The 22,894-nt window shown below is 34.6% G+C and overlaps 4 protein-coding genes across 4 annotated transcripts; 3 read left to right on the top strand and 1 right to left on the bottom strand.

The window, feature by feature from the left end:
* Positions 1-1,245: 1,245 nt before the first annotated feature.
* On the top strand, positions 1,246-3,966 carry LOC114191327 (very-long-chain 3-oxoacyl-CoA reductase 1-like). Its single transcript, XM_028080499.2, has 3 exons — positions 1,246-2,145; positions 2,240-2,309; positions 3,438-3,966. Exons 1-3 carry the CDS (start codon positions 1,508-1,510, stop codon positions 3,690-3,692), a joined length of 963 nt encoding a protein of 320 aa, XP_027936300.1. The 5' UTR covers positions 1,246-1,507; the 3' UTR covers positions 3,693-3,966.
* A 1,824-nt stretch (positions 3,967-5,790) lies between these two features.
* LOC114178810 (uncharacterized) lies at positions 5,791-11,338 on the top strand. The gene is made up of 6 exons (XM_028064912.2): positions 5,791-5,959; positions 6,154-6,221; positions 6,313-7,615; positions 7,794-9,359; positions 10,093-10,147; positions 10,931-11,338. Exons 1-6 carry the CDS (start codon positions 5,860-5,862, stop codon positions 11,055-11,057), a joined length of 3,219 nt encoding a protein of 1,072 aa, XP_027920713.1. The 5' UTR covers positions 5,791-5,859; the 3' UTR covers positions 11,058-11,338.
* Positions 11,339-11,760: 422 nt separating this feature from the next.
* On the bottom strand, positions 11,761-12,610 carry LOC114178815 (photosystem II reaction center proteins PsbY, chloroplastic-like). Its single transcript, XM_028064923.2, has one exon. It carries the CDS (start codon positions 12,481-12,483, stop codon positions 11,878-11,880), a length of 606 nt encoding a protein of 201 aa, XP_027920724.1. The 5' UTR covers positions 12,484-12,610; the 3' UTR covers positions 11,761-11,877.
* Positions 12,611-13,289: 679 nt separating this feature from the next.
* Positions 13,290-19,241, top strand: ALB4 (OxaA/YidC-like membrane insertion protein). Its single transcript, XM_028083501.2, has 11 exons — positions 13,290-13,850; positions 14,943-15,053; positions 15,260-15,334; positions 15,965-16,025; positions 16,256-16,329; positions 16,449-16,553; positions 17,260-17,367; positions 17,719-17,822; positions 17,904-18,110; positions 18,197-18,524; positions 18,792-19,241. Exons 1-11 carry the CDS (start codon positions 13,497-13,499, stop codon positions 18,873-18,875), a joined length of 1,611 nt encoding a protein of 536 aa, XP_027939302.1. The 5' UTR covers positions 13,290-13,496; the 3' UTR covers positions 18,876-19,241.
* The last annotated feature ends 3,653 nt before the right edge of the window (positions 19,242-22,894 follow it).

The following is a 22,894-nucleotide window of genomic DNA, read 5'->3' as shown; positions in this document are numbered from 1 at the left end:
AAATCCTTGTTTTAATCACAAAATCAAATAATTATAATAACAACAATTTTTTATCGTTTCTTTTATATTAATTGTATTTTGAATGTATGCAGATAATATTTCATTTTATTTAAAAAAATTATTTTACATGTGACCAACATCACATCATGGTGTATTTCGTGAGCAACTCAAACTCTTTACTTTTATTGACAATAAATTTGATGGTTTCTGGATAATAACTTTGTTTGAGATTTAAATGTAAGTTTAGAATTTATATTAAGAATGAACTAGAAAGTTGAGTAATATATTTATAAATCTTAATTAAAAATTTGGATAGAGTAGTTGTCACAATGGTGTAATTTGACTCAGATTTTATTCTTGATTTTATTCTTGTTGTGTTCTCATAGTTATTTTTTCTTTGAAAAACTTGTTAATGGTATTAAAATTTTTGGTTCAGACTATACTTTTTTCTTTAATATTTGCTTGTTTTCTTTATATTTTTGTTCGATTATGTTTTACTTTTTACATTGACATTTTTTTAATGGTAGATTGTGCATTATAATTTTAAAATGTTATTAAAAGTAAAATACAAACACAAATTCTGTATATCAAACTTATCGTTAGATACAGGTGAGTTCAAAAGTTTTTAAGCAAATTTTTTAAAATATTAAACTAGTGAATAATAGTTAAATCAAATGACAGAAGAATAAGCTAATTTAAACCATACGTATATAAATGTCCATGTGCTATTTATGTAACGTGATTGTTTCTTTTCTGTTTTGAACAAAATTCATGTGAAGGTCTTTCTGCTCCATTTTGATTATTCCATTAAATAAGTACTGTAATACAGGTGCATTTATTGTACTATTTATCATTGCAATAATCATAATCATAATTATCCCATTAAACACAACACAACACAAAAACCACGTCTTAGGCGTGTGTAGAACGAAGACACGTACTATGTACTTACACTAAATGTTTTTCTGCTTTACCATAATACGAACCTTTCAATGGTTTTATCCACTCCCAGTTTTACACCACCCACTGCACTTTCAATAAAACAAACCCTAAATCAAACAAACCCAAAACCAAACACGTCCACAGCTTCAACAATAAATAAAATAAAAAATAAATTTGAAAACTTTTTGGGTTTCACGATTTACCCATAATAAAAAATGTTTTTTTTTTTTCAATTGGCGATATTCATATCCAATGTTCTATTGAAAAATGAGGTGTAGTTTTATGAAACAACCGATTCGTCACATTGTATAGTGTGCAAAACAATGTTGGGGTTTGAATATTCAATGAATGCCACCGTACTGCGCCAACTTTCTACTTAATTCTGGTGGTTTTCCGCTCATCTACCTCACCCACACTTCCCTTTCACCACCTGTCTCTCACACTCACCGTCATCATCATAATAAATTCGATGCTCTTATTGTTCTTCTCATAAGCCCAAAAACTTCTCCTGAGCCATACCATCATCATCATCTTTCTCATCATTCACACCATCAAAATTCCTAAAATGGAATGCTGTATAATCTCCAGGCTAAGGGTTCAACCCCTATGGTTCGCGCTGCTCTTTCTTGTCGGATTATTCACGATTCTGAAACTGGCTTTCGTTGTTGTCAGATGGGTCTACGTCAATTTCCTCAGACCTCCCAAAAACCTCAGAAAGTACGGATCTTGGGCTCTCGTCACTGGACCCACTGACGGCATTGGAAAGAGCTTCGCTTTCGAGCTCGCGCGCAAAGGCCTCAACCTCGTACTCGTCGGTCGGAACCCCGACAAGCTCAAAGACGTGTCGGATTCGATCGTCGCCAAGTTCGGGAAAACCGAGGTCAAGACCGTGGTGGTCGATTTCTCAGGGGATCTGGACGAGGGTGTGGCCAAAATTGGGGAAGCGATTGAGGGGTTGGACGTTGGAGTGCTGGTTAACAATGTGGGAGTTTCGTACCCTTACGCCAGGTTCTTCCATGAAGTCGACGAGGGGCTTCTCAATAACCTTATTAAGGTTAACGTTGTGGGAACCACCAAGGTCACGCAGGCTGTTCTGCCGGGGATGCTGAAGAGAAAGAGAGGAGCGATTGTTAACATTGGTTCTGGTGCCGCTATTGTCATTCCTTCCGATCCCCTTTATGCTGTTTATGCCGCCACCAAAGCGTGAGTTCTCGTTGTTCATTGTTCTTGGTTTTTGCGTTCTCTCTTTATTGTATTTATTGGTTGTTGAGGTTGTGTGTTGTGTTCATTGTTTCAGGTACATCGATCAGTTTTCCAGATGTCTCTATGTTGAATACAAGAAGAGTGGAATTGACGTTCAGTGTCAGGTATCGTGCTGTTTTTTTGGGTGTGCAACTGTTCATGTTAGCTTCTTACTTGCTTAGTGTTTTTTCTCTTTTGTTCAGGTGAAAAATTGTCATTTTTCTCATTTTTGCTTAATTCCCCTAATCAAGTTTCTGCCAATTAGTTTATTTATTGATGTGTATTCTAGCTGAACTGCTCTATTTTCAAATTTTTAGAACTGTGGTCGTGGTAATGGATGTAGTTTTGTTGTAATTCTTAATATAAAAGCCTGGTATTGCGGTTGAAATTTCCTCTCGATGCAGCTGATTCGGTCACAGTTCTGGTCTTGTTGCAGCTGCTGGTACCCTAAGAACCTTGAGTTGCAGCAGAAATTGCTATTGTGAAACAGTTTTTAAAAACTTGATTAATACTGTGAGAATTTTGGATATCTAATGGATATGGCCATAGGAGACCCAAAATTCTTAACTTTATGGCTGAAATTGTGGTACTGACTTTTTTTCTTCAAAAAAATTACCATTTCAATTGAAGCTAGTTGGATACGGTGATGAAAAGAAAGCATAAGCTTGCTGAGGCACAAATCGTGAAGTTATAACTCTTTTTTTTTTCACTTACATAAATAAACCTTGGACAAAAGTGAACGGAAATGAATCCCCTTTATACCCTTTTCTTGGATGAGGCAATAAATTGCTGAAAGTTGAAGATATGTCAGGAACCTGTTCCTGATAAAAATTCTAGTACGTTTGGTTGTATCTTCGTGTATTTTTCTTCAACCATCCGAACATAGTAGCAACTTCAAAAGGCATTTAGAGTATTATCGACACTTTCTAACCTGATAAAAGTTTTGCTTTAATGTTACGTGTGTTGTATGACATTCATTCTATTTTCGGTCTTTCTGAGGTACTTGCTATTATTATGCTCTGCATACCAACATTGTCTGATCAATCTTTTGTTTATGAATATATATAGAGCAATACATGATAGCATCTTTTGAGTTAACGTGGCTTCAATTATTGACCATTAGCACTTGAATATTCTTCATGGCCTTGGCTATTACCCTTTTCCTTACTCCATCTTACATTCTTCTTCTATATTTGTGTGAAAGAGTTTCCATATATTTGCAATGAATGATCTTTGTCATTTTTCTGATGCAGGTTCCTTTATATGTGGCAACCAAGATGGCATCAATAAGGAAATCTTCATTCTTTGTTCCATCAACAGATGGCTATGCCAAAGCTGGTGTGCGATGGATTGGTTATGAACCTCGATGCACACCATATTGGCCACACACCCTTCTCTGGGCAGTTGCATGTTCATTACCTGAATTTGTTGTTGATGCTTGGCGACTGTGGTTCTGTTTGGGTATTCGAAAGAGGGGACAACGCAAAGAGTCCACGAAGAAGGAATAGAGATTTACAGAAGAATGCTTGGTTCTGCTGTTTAGGCAAACATAGATGCTACTCATCTCATACATATATGCAGATTTTAGCAGATTAAGGATATTCCCAAGTATCTGTTATGTTCCTCAATTTCATGTTAATGTTGTTTAGTATCAGTTGTTGTGTGGTCTATAAATTCTTTTTACTCCTCTGTTTTGGTTGTTTCTGTTCACATTTTCAGTACTTTGTTGAACTGATATGATGTGTATTGGCATATCGCTTAACCCGGTTTTCTCTGCTGTCATTCCTTGCTTTTCTCTTACTGTGAGATTTTAGAAAATCTGTGTTTGAAGCCAACAGATGAAGGTGTATTTGGAAAAACACCGAGTTGGGGTAACTGTTTTTCTTAATCCATCAGCTTTGTTAGTTTCGCGGTTGTGTATGGGAATGAATAAACCATTGGTGATGAACTAGTTAAGGTTTCTTTCTTTAGATTTTAGTTGAAAATCTCGTACTCGTTTTCATCTTTCGTGGAACACTGTGTTAACATGTCAGACAATGTTTTATAACATTAAGTTAGAATTGAAATTGTGTCAAACTGTGGTTTAGGGATCTCAAAGCTGTTCAGGCCGCCACTTCACGAAAAAGAGTGGATCGGATTGAAATTTGTAACACGTTAATATGTTGTAACCCGGTCCGTTTAATGAATCCGTTTAATGAACCAAAATGGAGTGTTGTAACCCGGTCCGTTTAATGAACCAAAATGGACCAATCAACCCATTTTTTTATTTTTTTTAAATCTTTTTATATTTAAAATTAAAAATAATTAAAAATAATACTTATTTATATTATATAAATAAATTTATACATAAAAAATAGATTTATAAACAAAAATTTAAAAATAGTTTAAAAAAATTAAAAGAAATTAAAAAAAAAATTAAAAATAGATTAAAAAAAATTAAGGCAGCGAAGCAGGTCCTTGGCCGAACTGACCTATTTTCCCACCTACTTTGTCTATGATGTATTTAATTGAATTATTTTAATTGAAATCCAAATAATTTTATTATAAATAATTAATTAAAATTTTGAAAAAATAATTATAACATTTAAAAAAATTAAATAATAAAATAATTTATATCAATAAGGATAAAATAGGTAAACAAAGTGAAGAAAAAACAGCTATGAGGTGGTTACATAAACCAATATATTTCTTAATTTTAATTTCAAATTTAATACAATTTGACCGTTATACTAAAAAATCTTTCACAACAATTTGAATAATCTATCTTTTATTTATTCATATATTATTCATATACTATTTTTTTAAACCAAATTTCAATATTTTTAAATTATCGTTCTGATTGAGCTACATATCTCATCATAATCATATCTTACAATTTTTTGCAGTGTTTACTGCTTCCAAATATATTTCTTAATTTTAATTTCAAATTTAATCTAATTCACTAATTATCCAGAAAAAAAAAATCACAATTATTGAAGTCATCTATCTTTTTAGCCATAGACTTTTTTCTTAATCTTATCCTTTATGTATATTATTATACCAACTAAAACTTCAAAGTATATTTTATCAACTAAACTTTAATAATTTTAAAAATATTAATTGAAAATAATCTTAAACCAAAGATTACAAAAGCTAATATATATATATATATATAGCGTAACACATGTACTTATCACGTCTGTGTATATTATTTTTTAAAATGCATGATTAGTAGGTGATAATATTATAATATTATTAAATTAATATATATATATTAAAATTATATATATATATATTATTTTTTAAAATGTATGATATTATATTAGTAGGTGATAATATTATAATGTTATTAAGTTAATATATATATTAAAATTGTATTTATTAAAAAATAAAGTGAAATATATAAGAACAGATAAAAGAATAATTATTAATAAATAAAGAAGAAAAGAAAAAGAGAAAAAATAGAGATATCTGATTTTATAAAAAATTTGTAAAAATAATGGTCAATTTTTTAAAATTTAATAATTATATTTAAAAGATAAAATTGATATTTCGGAAAAAAGAATTTCCTTGCATATATATATATATATATAAAAGTTCATGGAGAAAATAATATGACCTAATACCCTGAAGAGAGTTGTGGCGAGGCGCCATAAACCTCAGAAGAGAAAACAAAACACGAGCCTATGAACGAACATGGCCACTCACAACACCAACGTCGTTTACATAGACACAAACCTCGATACCCGCTTCGCGCTCCTCGTTGCCTACGACGACACTGTCGCTGACCTCAAAAGTAATCATTTTTCTCTTCAATTTTTAGACAGTGATTGTTGACATTGTTTTTTGGTTATGCCCTTTAAATGTTTCTCTTGTTAACAGTTTTTGTTCTCAATCCATGGATTTTGGTTATTTGTTTTTTAATGTAACACTATTCACTGTTAGTTTACATTGCTGATCTTTTGTTTGAATTATTTGAATTGCATGTAGGGAGTATTCTGTTGGAACACCCCTCATGCTTTCCCCAAATAGGGCAAATTCAGATTAATGGGATAAAGGTATTTCATATTCTTCTGTTCAAGTCACGCTTTGTTTTCTTCACTATGTATTGTTTTTGCTTACAATCCAATTTTATTTAATTTGATGTAGGTTGAGCGCGAGGGGCACTTTTATCACCTTGTAGATTCAATGCCTGTGAGAAGTGCCTTTACTGGTACCCTCAAGAGTTGGTTGGTCAGTGTGGATGCTACTGTGGTGAGGGAGTGTTCTCGGAATTACCAGGTGGCCACTCTCGGCATTGTAAGTAATGCTTTGACTGGTCGTGGTGATAATGGTATCTGTTCTCCGTCCAAGGGGGTGTCCACCTTTGGCAATTTCAACTTGCAGCAGTTGGAGAAGAAACCAGTTGAGAATGCAGAAGTTCCTGTTCGTAGTCCTTGTGTTTCACAACATAGTGGCAAAGGAGCTGCTGAAAAGTTGGATACAGGTGTTAAATCATCTGTCGAAAATAATGATCTTCCAGGTTCAGCTATGGAATATGAGGTTGATGGAACCAATAAAAGCATTGAGGGTGTTTGTGTTGTACGCAAGGAGAGAAATAGTAAATCTGTATCAGATTTGAGTAGAAAACGTAAAGGTAAAAGGAAAAAAGAAGACGCATTTCGAGATGACACTTTAAATGTAGGTGATGCTTCTGTTGTTGGGCTCGGTGATTGTGCAATTCAGCAGGATATTGAGGTTGTAGCTAAAACTTTGGAGAATGCAAATAAGGAAGTAATTATGGAAATTGATGTTTTGAAGGAGCATATGCATACTGATTGCAACAATAGTAACACTAAGAATGACATTAACACTGCTGTGTCATTGCAAGAAGCTTCAGAACCTGAACTTAGTGCAGATAAGAAGCATAAGAAAAGGAAGAGGTCTTTGTCCGATGATTCTAAAGAAATCTTCAAGGAGGAGACGGCTGCTCAGAAGGATGAAGCGCATAAGTCTGATGAAGCACATGAGGAAAGGAAAGAATTGAAGGATCAGTTTGAACTTAAGAATGAAAACTATAGGTATGGTGTTGAATACAAGGATGATAAGGTAACTGGAGACATTTTAGATGCAGAAACTCCTACAAAGAAAAAGAGGAAGAGTAGCAAAGAGAAAAGTAGAGACAAAAGTTTGCCCAGGGCCAAGTTGATTAATGATTTTAATGTAGACATTTCTTCTCATCATGATTTGGAGGACCTACAGAAGATTAAAAACAGTAATGATGACCAATCATCAGCTGAAAAATTTAGTGACAATGATACACTCAGAACTATATTGGGTCGGAGGAGGAAAGGGAAGAAAAATTCATCAAATCCTCATGAAACTCCTTTAATTACTTCTTCCAGGAACGTTGAAGAAGAAGATCATTCCAGCATTCAAAGGGGTGATCAGGAGGAAATTTCTCTCTCTAAAGGTGATACTACTTGAGGAAAGGGTGAACATAGTAAAGTTCCAGCCTTATTCGTGCTAACTTGTACCATGTTAAGATTAGTTTGCTATTTTTTTATTTATTATTGAGATCAAATTAATAAAAGAAATTTATTTTAGAATACTGAAAATTTATTACTGATCTCTTTTTATTTTTGGACCAGATATGACTATGGGCAAAACTACTATTGACAACATGGAGACTGGAACCGATGCATGCAAAGAAGACATTCAAACTACAGAAAAAACAACAGGAAACTATAACAACCATTCTGATATTGAAATAATAGAACACCCTGCTAATGTTGTCGATCATATGGAGCTGACTGAGGATAATGATAAAAATGAAGCTGGTCAGATTAAAGGAGCTGAGGAAGGAAGAGAGTTATCACCACAAAATAATCCTAAGCTAATGGTGTTAGATAAGTCCACACCATCCAACCAGGACAACTCAGATGCAAAAGTTGGAGAATTAAATGTGACTTCAAAAGTTGTGGATGTTAATGGAACAACTGAATCTAGGAAATCGAAGAAGGAAAAGAAGAAGAAGAAAAAAGATAAGAATTCAGGTGGAGATTCCCCGTTTAAAGAAGGTATTCAGCATGTGGATGCTTCTGAGAGTAAAACTGTTATTATGAAGTCCCTTGGTGCAACAAATTGTGATCCTAAATCAGGAAATACAGAGACGGAGGAGAACCCTTTAAATCAAATAGGTGGAAAAATACAGCAGGAGGAGATGCATGGGACTTCTGATAAGGAAATTGACTTTAACATTGAGAGTGCTGAACACACGGGCAAGAGACAGAGAAAGAAGTCAAATGACAAACAGAGTTCTATCTCAAAGAGTATGTCAAATATGCTTTTGAAAGATCAAGGTGATAGTAAGAATTCACCATCATCTTCTGACCGTGAAACACAAGCCAAATCTTCAGTTGCAGTGACAAAGAAACTTAACTCTGCAAGCACAAAGTCCTCTAAGAAATCATGCAAAACAAATACGGAACCGGAGAAAGACTCCGTTCAACTTGAACCTTCTGATGCAGTGCAGCTTTCAACACAGTCTACCGGAGAGAAAGATGATGATAATTTGGAAGCACCTTCTAAAACTTTAAAGGTTAATGCTGACGAGCAATTTTTATCCCGGAAACAGCCAGGTGAAGCTAATTTGTCAGATGTCATGCTTGTTGACAAGTTGAATGAAACAGAGATGAAAGCTATTGAGACCATGACCAGAAATAAAATTCACCAAATTGAATCAACAAATGGACAAACTCATGCTAAGGATTTAAGCTCCTCACTGAAATTATCATCAAAGGAAGAGCTTGATGTAAGGATTCACCCTGGGGAGAAGGTACCAAATGCACACAGGAGTGGACAAGATTCAAAAGTGTCTGGTAACAGGACTGTGATTGAAGAAAACAAAAAGACTCGTGTCAAAGCTTCTGAGAAAAAAATGGATTTGGAGAAACAAAGAAAACATGTTCCTGTATCAAATTCAAAGCTGGAAGGTTCCACAAAAAGGATTCAAAGTAAAGCAGGAAAAGCTTCCGGGAATAATGTTCGTGGAGTTGTGGGTAAAACACCACAAAAGAAGAGCTTGTTATCAGGAGCAATTTTCAAGGATGATAGTAGCAGCAGCAGCAGCTCTGACAATGAAGTTGGTAATTCTGGTGCCAGCACCAGAACTCCATCAGATAATCCACTATTGTCTGATGGAGATAGCAGTTCAGGTATAGATTCTCACGTAGATGGTAACTGAAATATATGTATTAAATATGTGTGCCTTTACGTTTTAATAAAATTGATGAAATGTGGTATAAAATAGTCTTCAATCTGTAAGGGGTGAGTGGATAAGTGAGTTTCTGTTGAGTTGGTTGGGATTAACTTTTTTAATTGATCTTTGGAATTTGGTTATCAACTGTTACTCCTCACATGTTTTGTTCCAGGATCTGGAAATATCCACATTATCATATTTATGAAGGTTGAAAATGTTGTAATTCCTAAAGTTGAGGAAAGCTTGTATTTTCCCTTCTAATTTTGAGAATATTTTATGTTCTTAAGTTATTACTTTGTTATTTTTATGTTTAAGGCAACATAGTTGATGTATATTTGTAGCTCACCACTTTCCTATACATTTGTTCTGGAAACTCTTTTTCTGACGACTACATAGTACTCAGGACATTTCGGATAACCACTGGTTTTTCTTATCTTGTGTTTACCTAGGAAAGCTTTGCTATCTCACTTGGTTGTTAAGACTATGGTACTAAAATCAGTTTAACTACTTTTGTGTATCGTACTGTTTTCCTCTAGAACATTTATCCTGTTATGCTTTTTGAATTTTGATGTTGGCGTCGGTGACAAGCTTGAATTAAAGATTTATATGGCTATGTTCAGTTTATCTCGTTTCTTCATGAAAATAGTGATGAGACAATCTGGAATCAATTTCTTTCATTTTTTTATCAGGTTCATATGGAGGGCAAAGTCCGGAAAATGGTGGAAGAAGTTCCTCAAAAGCAAGGTAAGTTAATTATTTCTGCTGAATGATGATGTAAGTTGGCAAAGTCGTTTGTCTCTTGTTTTTGGCTACAAGTCGTTTGCATGTTTGAATGACAATTTTCAGCAAAAAATTAAATCGTGGCTCTCTCTCTTTTCTGCTACCATTCTTACCCTTATTTTTTTTATCATTTTAAATTTATTTGGACACGAGGAATTCTATTCCATCAAATCTTGAAACTCACGTTTTAATAATAAATGTGACAATGACTTTAACTCTGACCTGAACTTATAGTTGAGCAATAACGTTATCTTCAGTTAAAGTAAACATAGTATAGCTAGAATTACTCTGACTATATTCTCTGGGCCTTATTTATATTGCAATTTACATGTCAAAAGAATAAATAAGAGCTGTTGAGGGTATTTGAAAATACTTTTTTTCTTTTCATTTTTATTTTAGTTCATCGTACACATTTGTATTTAAATGAATGGTTTATTCACAATCAATTGAGCCATTCACATCTCATGGATTATGGCTTGAGCAGGGTATTCCCAATATTTGCTGCGAAGTTCACCTACTTGGCATTTTAATGTTGGTGAAGAATGATAATCCGTGACATAAAAGTGGAAACTATGCCGCTCAAAATTGTTAATTTTAAATTCTGGGTTTGCATGCTTTCATCTCTGCATCATTGCTGACAACAAAAGTTTTTCGGGATGTCTCTTTTTGTTTTGTGGTTCATCATCATTCATGAATCATGTTGCATAATTAACATTGCAGACGAGTCTGAAACCATTGTTTGTGCAGTTTGACAGAAACAAAAGGAATGTCAATCGATGACGTTCTCAGAAGCTCAAGCTGGTTTAAGAAGGCTAAAATAATAGCCTCTGAAAGCCAGTCCCAGGAATTTGTCCCAGACAGCCTGGCTGATTAACAACACCTTCGAGCAGAAGAAAAGTAAAAGGACACTAACCACAACTGTGGTATTTTTGTTCGTTTTTGTTGTGTCCTTACATAGCTTAGCTTCTTTCACTTTTTTTCTTGCCGTTCCAAAACGACGGTATTTTGGCATTTTTTAAGCGTTTTTACTGAGCAAGTTGGCCATTTATGTTACGAGCCAAATTGTTCTTTGTTGACTTGTGTCACGATCCAGGTTAATTATAATTATGAGAACAGTGTGATATATTACTACTATAATATGTATGTTACTACAAATTCCTCGTATGCCTAGATTTTACGATTTTGATTGTACCTTTTTTTGGCAATCATATCATGTTCTTTTAGTTGACTGTCTCTTCATTAACTTTTTTCTTCTTCTATTCATGGTATTATGGAAAGAACATTAACGTTCAAAAGAAACCTTGGTGGAAATAAACATTAACGTTAAAAACTGAAAGTTTCAGATAAAGATATCAACCACGACATAAAAGAAATTATTAAACAAGATTTACTGAAGTTCATTATCACACAAGCAAGGAAATTAACATTAAAGAATTTGCACCAACATCTTAACGTATTTGCACCATAAGACTCTACATCTACCAGCTTCTCTGAAAATCTTAACATGTTAAGTAAATGTTTAACACGAGTTCAAGAAAGAAAATTCTCAAACCAAAAACAGTGTGCTGGCTTGTCAGTAAAAGAAATCAAAGGAATTAAACATTGATTGATACATAGATAAATAATTTTTATACATAGAGAGAGGTAGATACAAGTTACAATGAAAAAAGCGATACAAATTTCCATTCCCATACTTATTTTGATCTCATTCTGTTAATCTGATTAAGTGCAGGTTGCAGAATGTTGTACAGAACCCACACAATCGCCGGTGCAACCACAAACAGCAGAAGCTGACCCCTGTTGTCACTGCCCGCCGCAGCATCCGCAGCATCCGCAGCATCCGCAATCAGACCCATCTCACTCGCTGACGCTTCCGGGCCCCACACCAAGCCCGAGGCGCCGAGCCCAAGCCCAAGCCCAACCATGACCCCTCTGCTGCTCCGCATGCGGTTCACCTGGTTCAGCGCCGGCTGCAGAATGTTAAACAGCACCCACGCCAAGGCGGGAACCACCGGCAGCAACAGCGCAAGCCCACGGTTGTCGCCCTCCGCTATCTGGGCTATTTGCGACGCCGCAAAAGCCGCGTCACAGCATCCGAGGGTGGAAAAAACTGCCCCCGCGATTGCAGTGCCCGCTATGGATGATGTTGTCGCTGACACGGTGGCGTTAACGGTGGAGGTTAGACCCTTTGGAAGGTTGAGATGGGAAAAGAGAGAAAGGGTGGGTTTTGAAGGTGGGAGTTGAACGTTTAGGCTCTTGGTGTTTACTATGGCCATGGTTGCTGCTATGGTTGCTGCCATTGTGAAACTTCCAGAGCTTACTCACTCCAACACTTTTTGTTTGGAATATGATGTCTGAATGAAGAAGTTCAGATATTTCTCATTCGTGCCGTTTCGACCTCATGTTCCTATCTTCTCTTATCACTTCAAAATGCTTTAGTTACTGCTTTAATCAAAAACGCACTTTTCCAACACGGATTCATAACTGTTTCGAGTTGAGTTTTTAATCATTTTAATTTGATACATAATAATATTTTCAAAAAAATACAAGATTTTCAACTTTTATGATTAAAGCTAGAGAAAATATCCTGCTAATTTTTCCAGTTTTAATAAAAAAAATTGAAGAAAAAATTTTGTTGTTTTGAAAACAAGAAAAGAAAATTGAGTTCTACTGAAATTATACATCCAATCACTATAGCAACAATTATGGTGCATAAAGAAAAAATTGGGGTGTAGGAGGAAAAATCGTCATACCATGGATTCAATTGGGTTGGGGTCAGCCCAATCCACGTAGAAACTATGCAAATAAGCCCAGATTAATGAGGGGCTCAAGTCATACGCGTAATTTTTTGACTTTTGTTGCCGGTGTATCAGTGCTTCCATATATCTAACTTAGATTAGATTTTTAGAACAATAAATAAAATATTACATTTTAAATTGTTTTTTTTTGTCACGTTGCAAAGGTGGTAAAGTATTGGGTTCCGATGTACATCAATTATAGTTTGGAAAAAAGGATTTTTTTTTTTTATTTGTAAGAACACTAACGATAAATGTCTGATATTTTTATTTTTATTTTTGTTTTTGTAGTTGTGAAATATGATATGGGTGGGCCCTTTGGATTTTCTAAAACCCAAGAAAGGAGGAGAAGAAAGGGAAGAACGAAGGTGTGCGCTGCAACAAAATCTCCATAATTTTGCATCTGCATAACTCCATTACCACTTCAGAGCTCCTGCTAAATTCACTTTCAACCAAACCGGTAACTAGGTTTTTTACTTCCTCCTTCAAACCGCCCGGTTCGTTGCGAACCGAATACCATGGCAGCTGCTCTGTTACCTTGCGCACCCAACATAGTCTCTGCTCCGTTCAGGAACCGGAGCACGAGCCGCCTCCCCAACCGTCCTCAATCCCATGCTTTCTCCGGTTCGACCAGACACTTTCTTCGCGGTTCCCTCTCCGTCGCCCGGTTCGGATTCAAACCCGAATTCTTGCCCGAGCCGGAGGACGCTGAAGGCTTGCTCAGAGAACTGTTTGGTCGAGCGGAGGGACTTTTTTATACGATTGCAGACGCCGCCGTTTCTTCTTCTGACACGGTTGCTGCTTCCGCCACCGCCAAACAGAGCAACGATTGGCTTTCCGGAATCACTAATTACATGGAGACGGTTCTCAAGGTATTGTTCTCTGACTCACCGAACTCTTCGATTTTTGATTTGGTTTTCTCCGTGCGTGAAATCGAAACTGTAATTTGAATTATCAACGCGCTGGACGGAGCTTGTTATTGGCGAGAAGGTAATGCCGTGTTTGAAGAAAATTTGATTAGCATGATTGAATGGGAAAGTAAGATTAAGATTATAGCTCTCTATAGTTTGCAGTTGTTGTTATTGGTTGGTAGGATTGGCTTCTGGTGCGGATGGTCTGTGGTATTTGCTGCTGTAGTTGAGAATTGTTGAAATATCATTGTTTCCATTTGTTCTAGTGATGTAATTTTCTGGTCTAGGTCTGGGCCATATAACGAACGACTGATAGGCGTTCCACATTGTGTAGGATGAGCTACTTAATATTGTATTTAAACTGTGCACTATCCCACCTAATGGAATAGTTTTTTGGGTTGAGTTCTCCTCTCATGCTTAAGTCCTAACAATTGATGCTCTTGCTGAGTGTTGGGTCACGGAAAGAGCTTCCTATGAGCTGGATTAAGGTGCAAACCGAATATTGATGGATGAGTGAAGTCATCTCATGGTGGCAATGTTAGGAATCCCACATTGAATTGGACGAGTCTCTCCTACCTAATGCACTATACTTTTATGTTGGGCTCTTCTTAATGTGACACTGCTAAGAACAACTTTAGATTTATGGTGATAATTTTTTCTTAGTAATTTTGTTCCGGTTGAAATCTCGTCTTCTATAAGTTCTAGCGTTGGAACTGATGCATTGGAGATTGCTAATTAGACAAATTCAGTCAATTTTTTTGTCCATGTTCCACCATGGCCAATGTGGTAAACTCTTCCCCTTACTATACACGATAATTTATTCACAAGACTGTAAAAAACTTGGCAAAAGACAATCAAAGGAAGTTGCACTTTATAGTTGTAGAGTATTACGAAGATTAACGCGAGGACATAGCTTACTTGCGATTTACTGTTACATGTGAGTTAGATAATTATTTTTGTCTCAAAGTTGTTCTAGAACAAGTACATACTGGTCTACTTTTGCCTCTACATGCTGTCCAGTAATTCTGAGCGGAAGTAATTTGCATTTCTCAGGTACTCAAGGATGGGCTTTCTGCTTTGCATGTCCCATATGCTTATGGTTTTGCAATTATACTGCTCACAGTTCTTGTAAAAGCTGCCACTTTTCCTCTAACCAAAAAGCAGGTTTGTATGCAGTTGTTGAAGTATGTTGACAGTGATCAATAGACTCCATGATCTTTTGAATCTTGTACTTTTGTGGTTTTGAACCAACTATTATTGCTTTTGACGTTAAAAATCTTAGTAATGGATATAGTATTCTCATATCATGATCTTTCTTACATCATATTCATCATGTTTGTGTCAAATAAAATCTGAGTGATTATTCACAGGTAGAATCTGCCTTAGCTATGCGAACTTTGCAACCTCAAATAAAGGCTATCCAGGAGCGGTATGCTGGTGATCAGGTATTTAGCCTTTAGAAGTGTTACTTTCTCCAATACTATCTCGTTTATAACAATTAAACCACTGTGGGAACTACCATTGTATAAATTTTTAGGCATTGCCTGAAAACTTTAACTGTTAAAGCATGACTCCGTCCTTATTCCCCCCTCTGCCACTGGTAGAGGGGCATGGCAGCATAAGCTCCTATAATTTTGATAAGATTCCATTGTTGGTACTTCTTTTACTGTGTGCTTAGAATGTTAAAAGATAGTATTTGATTGGATTTCTAAATCAAAAATCGTATTTGAAATGATAAAAAATAGGATTTTATTTTATTTTTAAAATCCATGGATTTCTATCATTTTTTATGAATCTTGACACATTTAGCAGGATTTGTGGGAACTGATTCATTTTACCCTTACTGGATTGCCTTGTAAAACGAAAAATCAAATTATTTTGAATCAGTTAAAACCCTTTTTTATACTTACTACACTGGTCCTAACACAGAATTTATTATTTTGGAATCTAATAAAATAATTTTCTACTTTTGAGGATTCCAAACACAATGTTAGCTTTTGACTCTGCAAGCTCTTAACCAATGGAATTCCTTAAAAATAGTTCAAACTTGAAGATTTATTTATTGCTTCTTGCAGGAGAGACTTCAACTTGAAACTGCTAGATTGTATAAACTAGCCAACATTAATCCTTTAGCAGGTATTCATTCTATCATGCTGCAAAAGGTTTATTGATGTTTCCTTTTGGCTGTGAGAATTGAGCCTTCCAAGGATTTCACATCACAATTCCTATCGTTTCCTGAATCCTGAGTTATTTCAACAATTTTTCTTATAATGTTTCCTAGGTTAATAAATGGAACTATGAGCATTATGTAATTTTGAAAACATGAAGATGGTAACTCTTTTGTCAATGTCTTCTTTTTTTACTAGGATGCCTGCCCACACTCGCAACCATACCAGTGTGGATTGGGCTATATCGAGCCCTCTCAAATGTGGCAGACGAGGTATGCTGGTTATGATGTTGATTTTTAATTTGATAGTTAAATATGGAATTTTTTGTTCTTTAAATGACTCATACCTTTCATGGCTAATGTAATTCATTTGTCGGATCTGATATATGAAGGGACTCCTTACTGAAGGCTTCTTTTGGATACCTTCTCTTGCTGGTCCAACTACAATCGCAGCTCGTCAAAATGGCAGTGGTATCTCTTGGCTTTTTCCTTTTGTGGTGAGTGTATCATTTAGAAAGTAAAATTTCATGTCATAAATATTTAGCTATGTAACCTTGTGGTTTTCTGTTTGCACCTTTTTTAAGGCTCTACCATGTTGGCAACTTGATATTGTTTTCATTCTTTATAATTGGAGAAAGCCTAACTATCCATTATTCTAATTTTTGTGCCCGCTCTTCTGTATGAAAACCTCTCTTTCAGTAGTTACCAGATCATATAGGGAAACCCCAACCTTTGGGGGTATGCAAATAACAGAGGGTATATTAGGTAAAATATTTGCGTGTGAAAAAACTCTGTTAAAATAACTGCGTTGTGGCATATATTTTTAGTATAAGCTGGCGGGTGTGTGTGCATTGATCCGCAAGTGTGGTTACCCAATGAAAAAAGGCAGGATAGGTGTGTATTTACGTTGCACGCATTATTAAGCACTACTTGAAGAGCTTATATTTTTTCAGGACCAACTAAGATTTACCTCTCTTTCTCTCTTGTCGAATTCAACAATTGAATGAATGTTAATGTTTGGTTTGTCAAGTGGAACAAATCATTTTTTATTTTGATTCGCCCTCATTGTTTTAGATTATTGTATGATATTTGCTATATTTTTCTTTTGGTTTTTGTTCACATTATTGGTGATTTATTGCAGATTCTAGGTGGATTTAAATGTGAATTATGCTTTAGTGATTTTTTTCTTTACTCTTTCTTCAGGATGGTGCCCCTCCCCTTGGATGGTCTGATACATTGGCTTATCTGGTCTTGCCAGTATTGCTGGTCGTCTCTCAGTACATATCTGTCCAAATAATGCAGTCATCACAGGTCAATCATGTTGCATGTACAATTAAATTAAATGCGTCCTAATTTTATTCATGAAACTTGTGCTTTATAAAAGTTTTAGCCATTCTCTATTATAGCTTTAAATGGAACACATTTCAAGCTGCTTGGTAATTTAACACTATGTTTTAATTTTGTCAATTTTGTATCCATAGTGTGGCTATACAGCCGGATTAACTTTGCATCCAATGTCATGTAACCCAACCCTTCCCCTCTGCTACAAGAATTAAAGAAAACTGTTTGTGTTGATTTACTTTGTGTGTCTGCACATTAAAAGGCATCTCTGTATTTACGTTGGTGGCTGAGTTATTTGTAATTTTCCGTGCCAATTTTCAGCCTACTGATCCCAACATGAAAAGTTCTCAAGTCTTGACCAAGTTCCTTCCATTAATGATTGGTTACTTTGCTCTCTCAGTTCCTTCTGGTCTTAGCCTTTACTGGTCAGTATAGGTAAAGCTCACAGTTGGTTTTGATTATTTAGCCCATATCTATATTTACCCATTGTTTTTTGTGTTGTGTAGGTTAACAAATAACATATTGAGCACTGGACAACAAGTATGGCTTCAAAAGTTAGGAGGTGCCAAAAATCCTGTGAGGCAAGTCCCAGATGATATCATAAAAAATGACCGGAGCCAGGTTCAGAAGTCAATATCTAAGCTAAATTCCACAATAGCGGAAGAAGCCAGCCAAAGTGCGAAAACATCAGAGGGGCCACAACCTGGTGATAGGTTAGTAGTTATAGGTAGTTACACTCATTGCATTTGCCATTGGTTTATTTTCATCTGTTGTGATTGTACTCCTCGTTGTGTTGAAGATTTAAGCAATTAAAGGAGCAAGAGGCAAGGAGAAGACAACAAAGAGAAGAAGAAGAAAAAAGGAAAGCCATGGAAACAGCAGCCAGAGAGACTAAAGTAGATGATAGTCACGTGACACTTGAGAAAACTGGAGATGATTTAACTGTTGAAAAATCTCTGTTGGTGGGTTCAGATACTGATCCCTCCATATCTGGAGTGGTAAATGGTAACTTATTAAGTACAGACTTCGAGGGAAATCAGAATTTTACATCCACATCTCAGACAGAAAATAATGAAGGCTCTGCTCATTTCAACAATGATGAGATAAGCGAGGAAAATTCAGACAAGGTATTATTGCACATGAGTATTTGACTTCTTTCCTAATATTTATTTGTTAAAGCTGCATTTTCTCCACCATATACATGCTACAATAAGTGATTATTTCTTCCAAATAAAGTGAATGAAACATGGATATTAGTGTAAGCGCTGATAATTAGTTGTTGAGTGAATTTCATTTTAATTTTACTATAAAACAATAGATTCAATTTTACCACGAGCATAAAAATAATAACCTCATAAATTGTACAATTCTGTGTCTGATCCGTAATCTTACAGGAACCAAGAGAAGTATTAACATCTACAACCACTGCAAACAGACAACCTCCTGCAGAAGATGCAGATCACATGACAAAGGATTGACCAACTAAAAGAGATTGATCTGCTTGAATATTGACTCGCCAGTTGCCACTACATGCCATATTGGAATCACAGTCTCCCTGGCAATTTGGCGTTGGCCTGGTTAACGCTGTAGATTGCTACAGAAATGGTGCAATGAATGAGATTCAAGGTCTCTATATCGCCCGAGGAAGTGCTTAGATTTGACGGCTGAGATTAAAGGTCTCTGTATTATACTCTTCTCATCAAATTTCATTAGAACAGATATTTCCCATTATTTTTGTTTGTCACTGTAACATTTCAATAAATGCTGGCCTGGATCTGTACTACACCGTAACCGGAAATATACGTGATGCGTTTTATCCATAATACCATGTTTAATTTCATGAAGAGGGCTAACTAAGAAGATATTAGATTTATACAAAAAAGGTTCCTTCAGTTTTATTACATCGATTTGATTCTAAACTGGTGTTGTTCTGCAGTGATTCGGTTCCTGATTTTCTCTCACAATCTCCTACTTGTGTATTGAAAGAAATACGGCATCGTACATATTAGAAAATACGGACACTATACTGCGTACGGTAGTACCTTAAGTAGCACAATACAGTTTTTTTATTATTATTTCGAACTACATCTACGCAACGATTAAGCTTTAGTAAGAATTATGTTTTTTCATTACCGATAAGAATTATATTATTCTTAGAATAAATTATTTTCCTCTGTCTCTTTCTATCACTTCAATCATCTTATCTGACACTTCTCTTCTCATCTTTTTGTTGTGCAACTTTTATACGATAAAATTGTATAAACATAACTTTTTCAAACATTGATATCTGCAATATCTCATGTCACAAGCAAAAGAATGAGCTTCTTTTTTGAGGATTGAAACAGTATTGGGGTATGTATTGTTTGATCATGAAGGTTTGACCCTTTGCATTGAAGGAGAGAAACATGGTGATGCTAATTAATTACATTGGTGAGCACATGATCCAATCATTAAAGATAAGTTTACTTTTGTATGGCACAAATTATTATTTTTGTTATAGTAACATGTTCCACAAGCCAACTTGTTGGGTTTTTTTTTGGGGGGGGGGGGGCGGGAAATCACAAGTGAGTAAAACAAATGAATGTGTACGTAATCCTTAACCTCAAAAATCTATAGATATATTCTTAATTATTTGTAATCATTTGATATCTTCTTAGTTACAAATCTTTGTTCAAATGAATCAAAATTTTGAAAACTGATAATAAATATTTAAATGTTGTTTTCATATTTATTAGTGCTGATTTTGATTTAGATACAAATATTTCTTTTTTTTTTCTCTTATACTTTTCACCCTTCCATTCACGCGATCAGGAGTTAGATGCTGACTAAATATTAATATTTATTGAAATGTAAAATAAACATATCACATGTGTACAACAAACAAAATTAATTTCATCATATATTTTATCTATTGTAGAAGATAATAATAATAATAATAATTGTTTGAGGTGACAGTGATACATTAAGTGTGTAATTAATCATTTGTTTAGTATTAACTTATAGAAACAAACAAATAAACATTTCTCAAATCTTGCAACAATCAAATAAAGAGTTTTTCCTAACCATTTGACAAGACTTTTTCATTTCCAAAATTAGAAATATATTTGTTGAAACATAACTTTTTCGTACCAACTTAAAATCTTCCAAATAAAAACTGTAAATTTATCCTACCAAATCAAATTACAAAGAAGCTTATACTTGTCCTACAAAAAGGAAAACCAAAAAGATTCCTCCAATTAATATTCATTCATATTGATCAAGTTGATGGATGAGAACATAGAATTTTTTGCAGAGTGAAGACATGCATGATGATGATGGCATGATTAGTAATCAACTATAGTAAGAATGAATATATATTTATTTATGAAATTAATTAGTAGCATAATGACCAATGGGAAAATGGTAGCTATATGGCACATGGTTTGATGATGATAAGCTATATGAGTTATATATATCCTAATAATAATCCATATCTCATAATGCCATCACATGCACCTTTTGACAAAACTCTTTGAATCCATAACATTTCTTCTTTTCTTAATTATCATGTTTACTAAACTGCACTCAAACCACATGATTTCTGTAAAAAACTACCTCAAGTTTTCGTTATGCATTTTCCTTTCTGCAATCACTTGTGAATGCATTAATTGCAGTTGCTTCTTTCTTTTCTTTAGTTTACACACAGAGTAAACTATTGTGTCACCAAACCAATATCACAAAATATTCAAATCTGAATCACATGCACTGTTATCACAAACTCTATCACACAAAGTCTCACTAATATTAATTAATTTGCTATATAATCCAATCATAATGAATATTTAGCATCTGACATACAAAAATATCAGCTAAATAACTTTGTTTTCTTTCTTAACTCAATTTACTTTAACAGTGAAAAACAAGTCAGTATACTATATACTAATATATATATCTAATAATGTAAGCAACCTTTTGATCTATCTTATCATATTTGAACCACACATGCATCCTTATTTTTCTGTGAAATTAATGTGCCACGTGACACTCTGCACATGCCATAAACTAAATCACACTTTTCAATTGAAGTGGATGAGTCTTTTTGTTTGTGTTCACCACATTTATCCTCCTTCAAAGACAATAGAGTGGAACATTAAATATGAATAAAACCCTATCAACACTATTACCTACTTGATTTGACATGAAATTAAGTTAAATTTATGAATGCTTTAGAAAATATGTGTATATATATAACTATTGAAATTAGGTTGTTATTGTTGTTCTGAAAATAAATTGGTTGAGATAAAGTTGTTAAGATCAATTATCATATTTGAGATATTGAGATAATAATGGAAGTACTTTCAACTTTGTAGCACGAACTCGGTTACGATTTTACTTTTAAAAATGTTTTAGAGGGTTAAAGATGATTTTTTTATGTTATCATTGATCTCTTAAACGAATTTTGAGTGTAATTGAAAAATTGTGTTTTGTATATATGATGTATTTTTGTGGGTTAAATATGTTTTTCGGTCCTGTGAAATTTAGAATTAGTCTCTTCTTAAAAAATTTAACTAATTTAGTCATTTATTTTTAAAAATGCGTGAATTTAGTCCTTTTAACCAAATTTTGTTAAGTTTATCTGACATTTCAAATGCATCTCATAATAATATTTGAATTATTTATACCATTTAACACATTTTCGCTTTAATGTTAACTCAAATATTATTTATATGATAGGATCGAAGCAAATAAGTATTAGGGATGAATACAGCACAAACTTTTGTTCTTTAATAAGTGTTTGGGCCATGAGTGGAAAAGCAGCATTTAATTGTGAGCCTGGTTGTTCATCACCCAATTGGAATCTTGCAGTATTAGTGAGTTTTGGTGAAAAAAGTTTCCCACCCAAAACTACAGAATGGTTAGTTTGGCCCAATTTGTGGAAGCATATCTGACTCTTGGATTAGGTCAAAGAAATGAGGGGCAGAGATTTCATACAGAACAAGTAGACCCCACTTACAGAACCATCAAAAGTAAACACTGCCCACATGGGCTAACATGCCTTCACATCTATGCATCTCAACACATTCACGGATCGTACGGTCCTCCCATGTGTCCTCTCTTTAGCTCCTACTGTCCTACACCACACCCCTTTCAATTTCCTCTTCCTAATCCCTTTCATCACTAAGTTTAATCCTATCCATCAAAGTTAGTTGTTAGTATCGATTAGAAGAAGTTGAACTCACAATCAATTCTGGATGTGTTTGGTTCACTGTCGGAGAATTGATTCCAACTGAACTAATTCTTTAACGCAGAAATAACATTCAACCTGATTGTGATTTTTTTTATCTTTTAATGAATTTTTAAAACCAAACACGTACTAATTCTGCGTTAGAAAGTCAATTCTACGTTAATTAGATACAAAACTAAAAATCACATCAAATTAACCTTATAACTCATAAGTATCAGTCAAGAAAGTTGAACTCACCTTCTCTCTCAACTTTATACGTTTATAACTATGATA

Source organism: Vigna unguiculata, chromosome 1 (genome assembly GCF_037176805.1).
Source record: "Vigna unguiculata cultivar grain cowpea cultivar isolate G323 ecotype 2 chromosome 1, ASM3717680v1, whole genome shotgun sequence".
In the NCBI taxonomy this organism is placed as follows: domain Eukaryota; kingdom Viridiplantae; phylum Streptophyta; class Magnoliopsida; order Fabales; family Fabaceae; genus Vigna; species Vigna unguiculata.
The sequence above is the reverse complement of the archived record's forward strand: the minus strand, read 5'-3'. Positions and strand labels throughout refer to the sequence as shown.

Bases quoted from the DNA above. Each gene is read 5' to 3' on its own strand.
- LOC114191327 (XM_028080499.2), top strand. From the start codon at position 1,508: ATGGAATGCTGTATAATCTCCAGGCTAAGGGTTCAACCCCTATGGTTC. The intron at 2,146-2,239 runs GTGAGTTCTCGT...TCATTGTTTCAG, and splicing joins GTTTATGCCGCCACCAAAGC to GTACATCGATCAGTTTTCCA. The intron at 2,310-3,437 runs GTATCGTGCTGT...TTTCTGATGCAG, and splicing joins GAATTGACGTTCAGTGTCAG to GTTCCTTTATATGTGGCAAC.
- LOC114178815 (XM_028064923.2), bottom strand. From the start codon at position 12,483: ATGGCAGCAACCATAGCAGCAACCATGGCCATAGTAAACACCAAGAGC.
- ALB4 (XM_028083501.2), top strand. From the start codon at position 13,497: ATGGCAGCTGCTCTGTTACCTTGCGCACCCAACATAGTCTCTGCTCCG. The intron at 15,054-15,259 runs GTTTGTATGCAG...GATTATTCACAG, and splicing joins TTCCTCTAACCAAAAAGCAG to GTAGAATCTGCCTTAGCTAT. The intron at 16,026-16,255 runs GTATTCATTCTA...TTTTTTTACTAG, and splicing joins CAACATTAATCCTTTAGCAG to GATGCCTGCCCACACTCGCA.
- LOC114178810 (XM_028064912.2), top strand. From the start codon at position 5,860: ATGGCCACTCACAACACCAACGTCGTTTACATAGACACAAACCTCGAT. The intron at 5,960-6,153 runs GTAATCATTTTT...AATTGCATGTAG, and splicing joins CACTGTCGCTGACCTCAAAA to GGAGTATTCTGTTGGAACAC. The intron at 7,616-7,793 runs GTGATACTACTT...TTTTTGGACCAG, and splicing joins GGAAATTTCTCTCTCTAAAG to ATATGACTATGGGCAAAACT.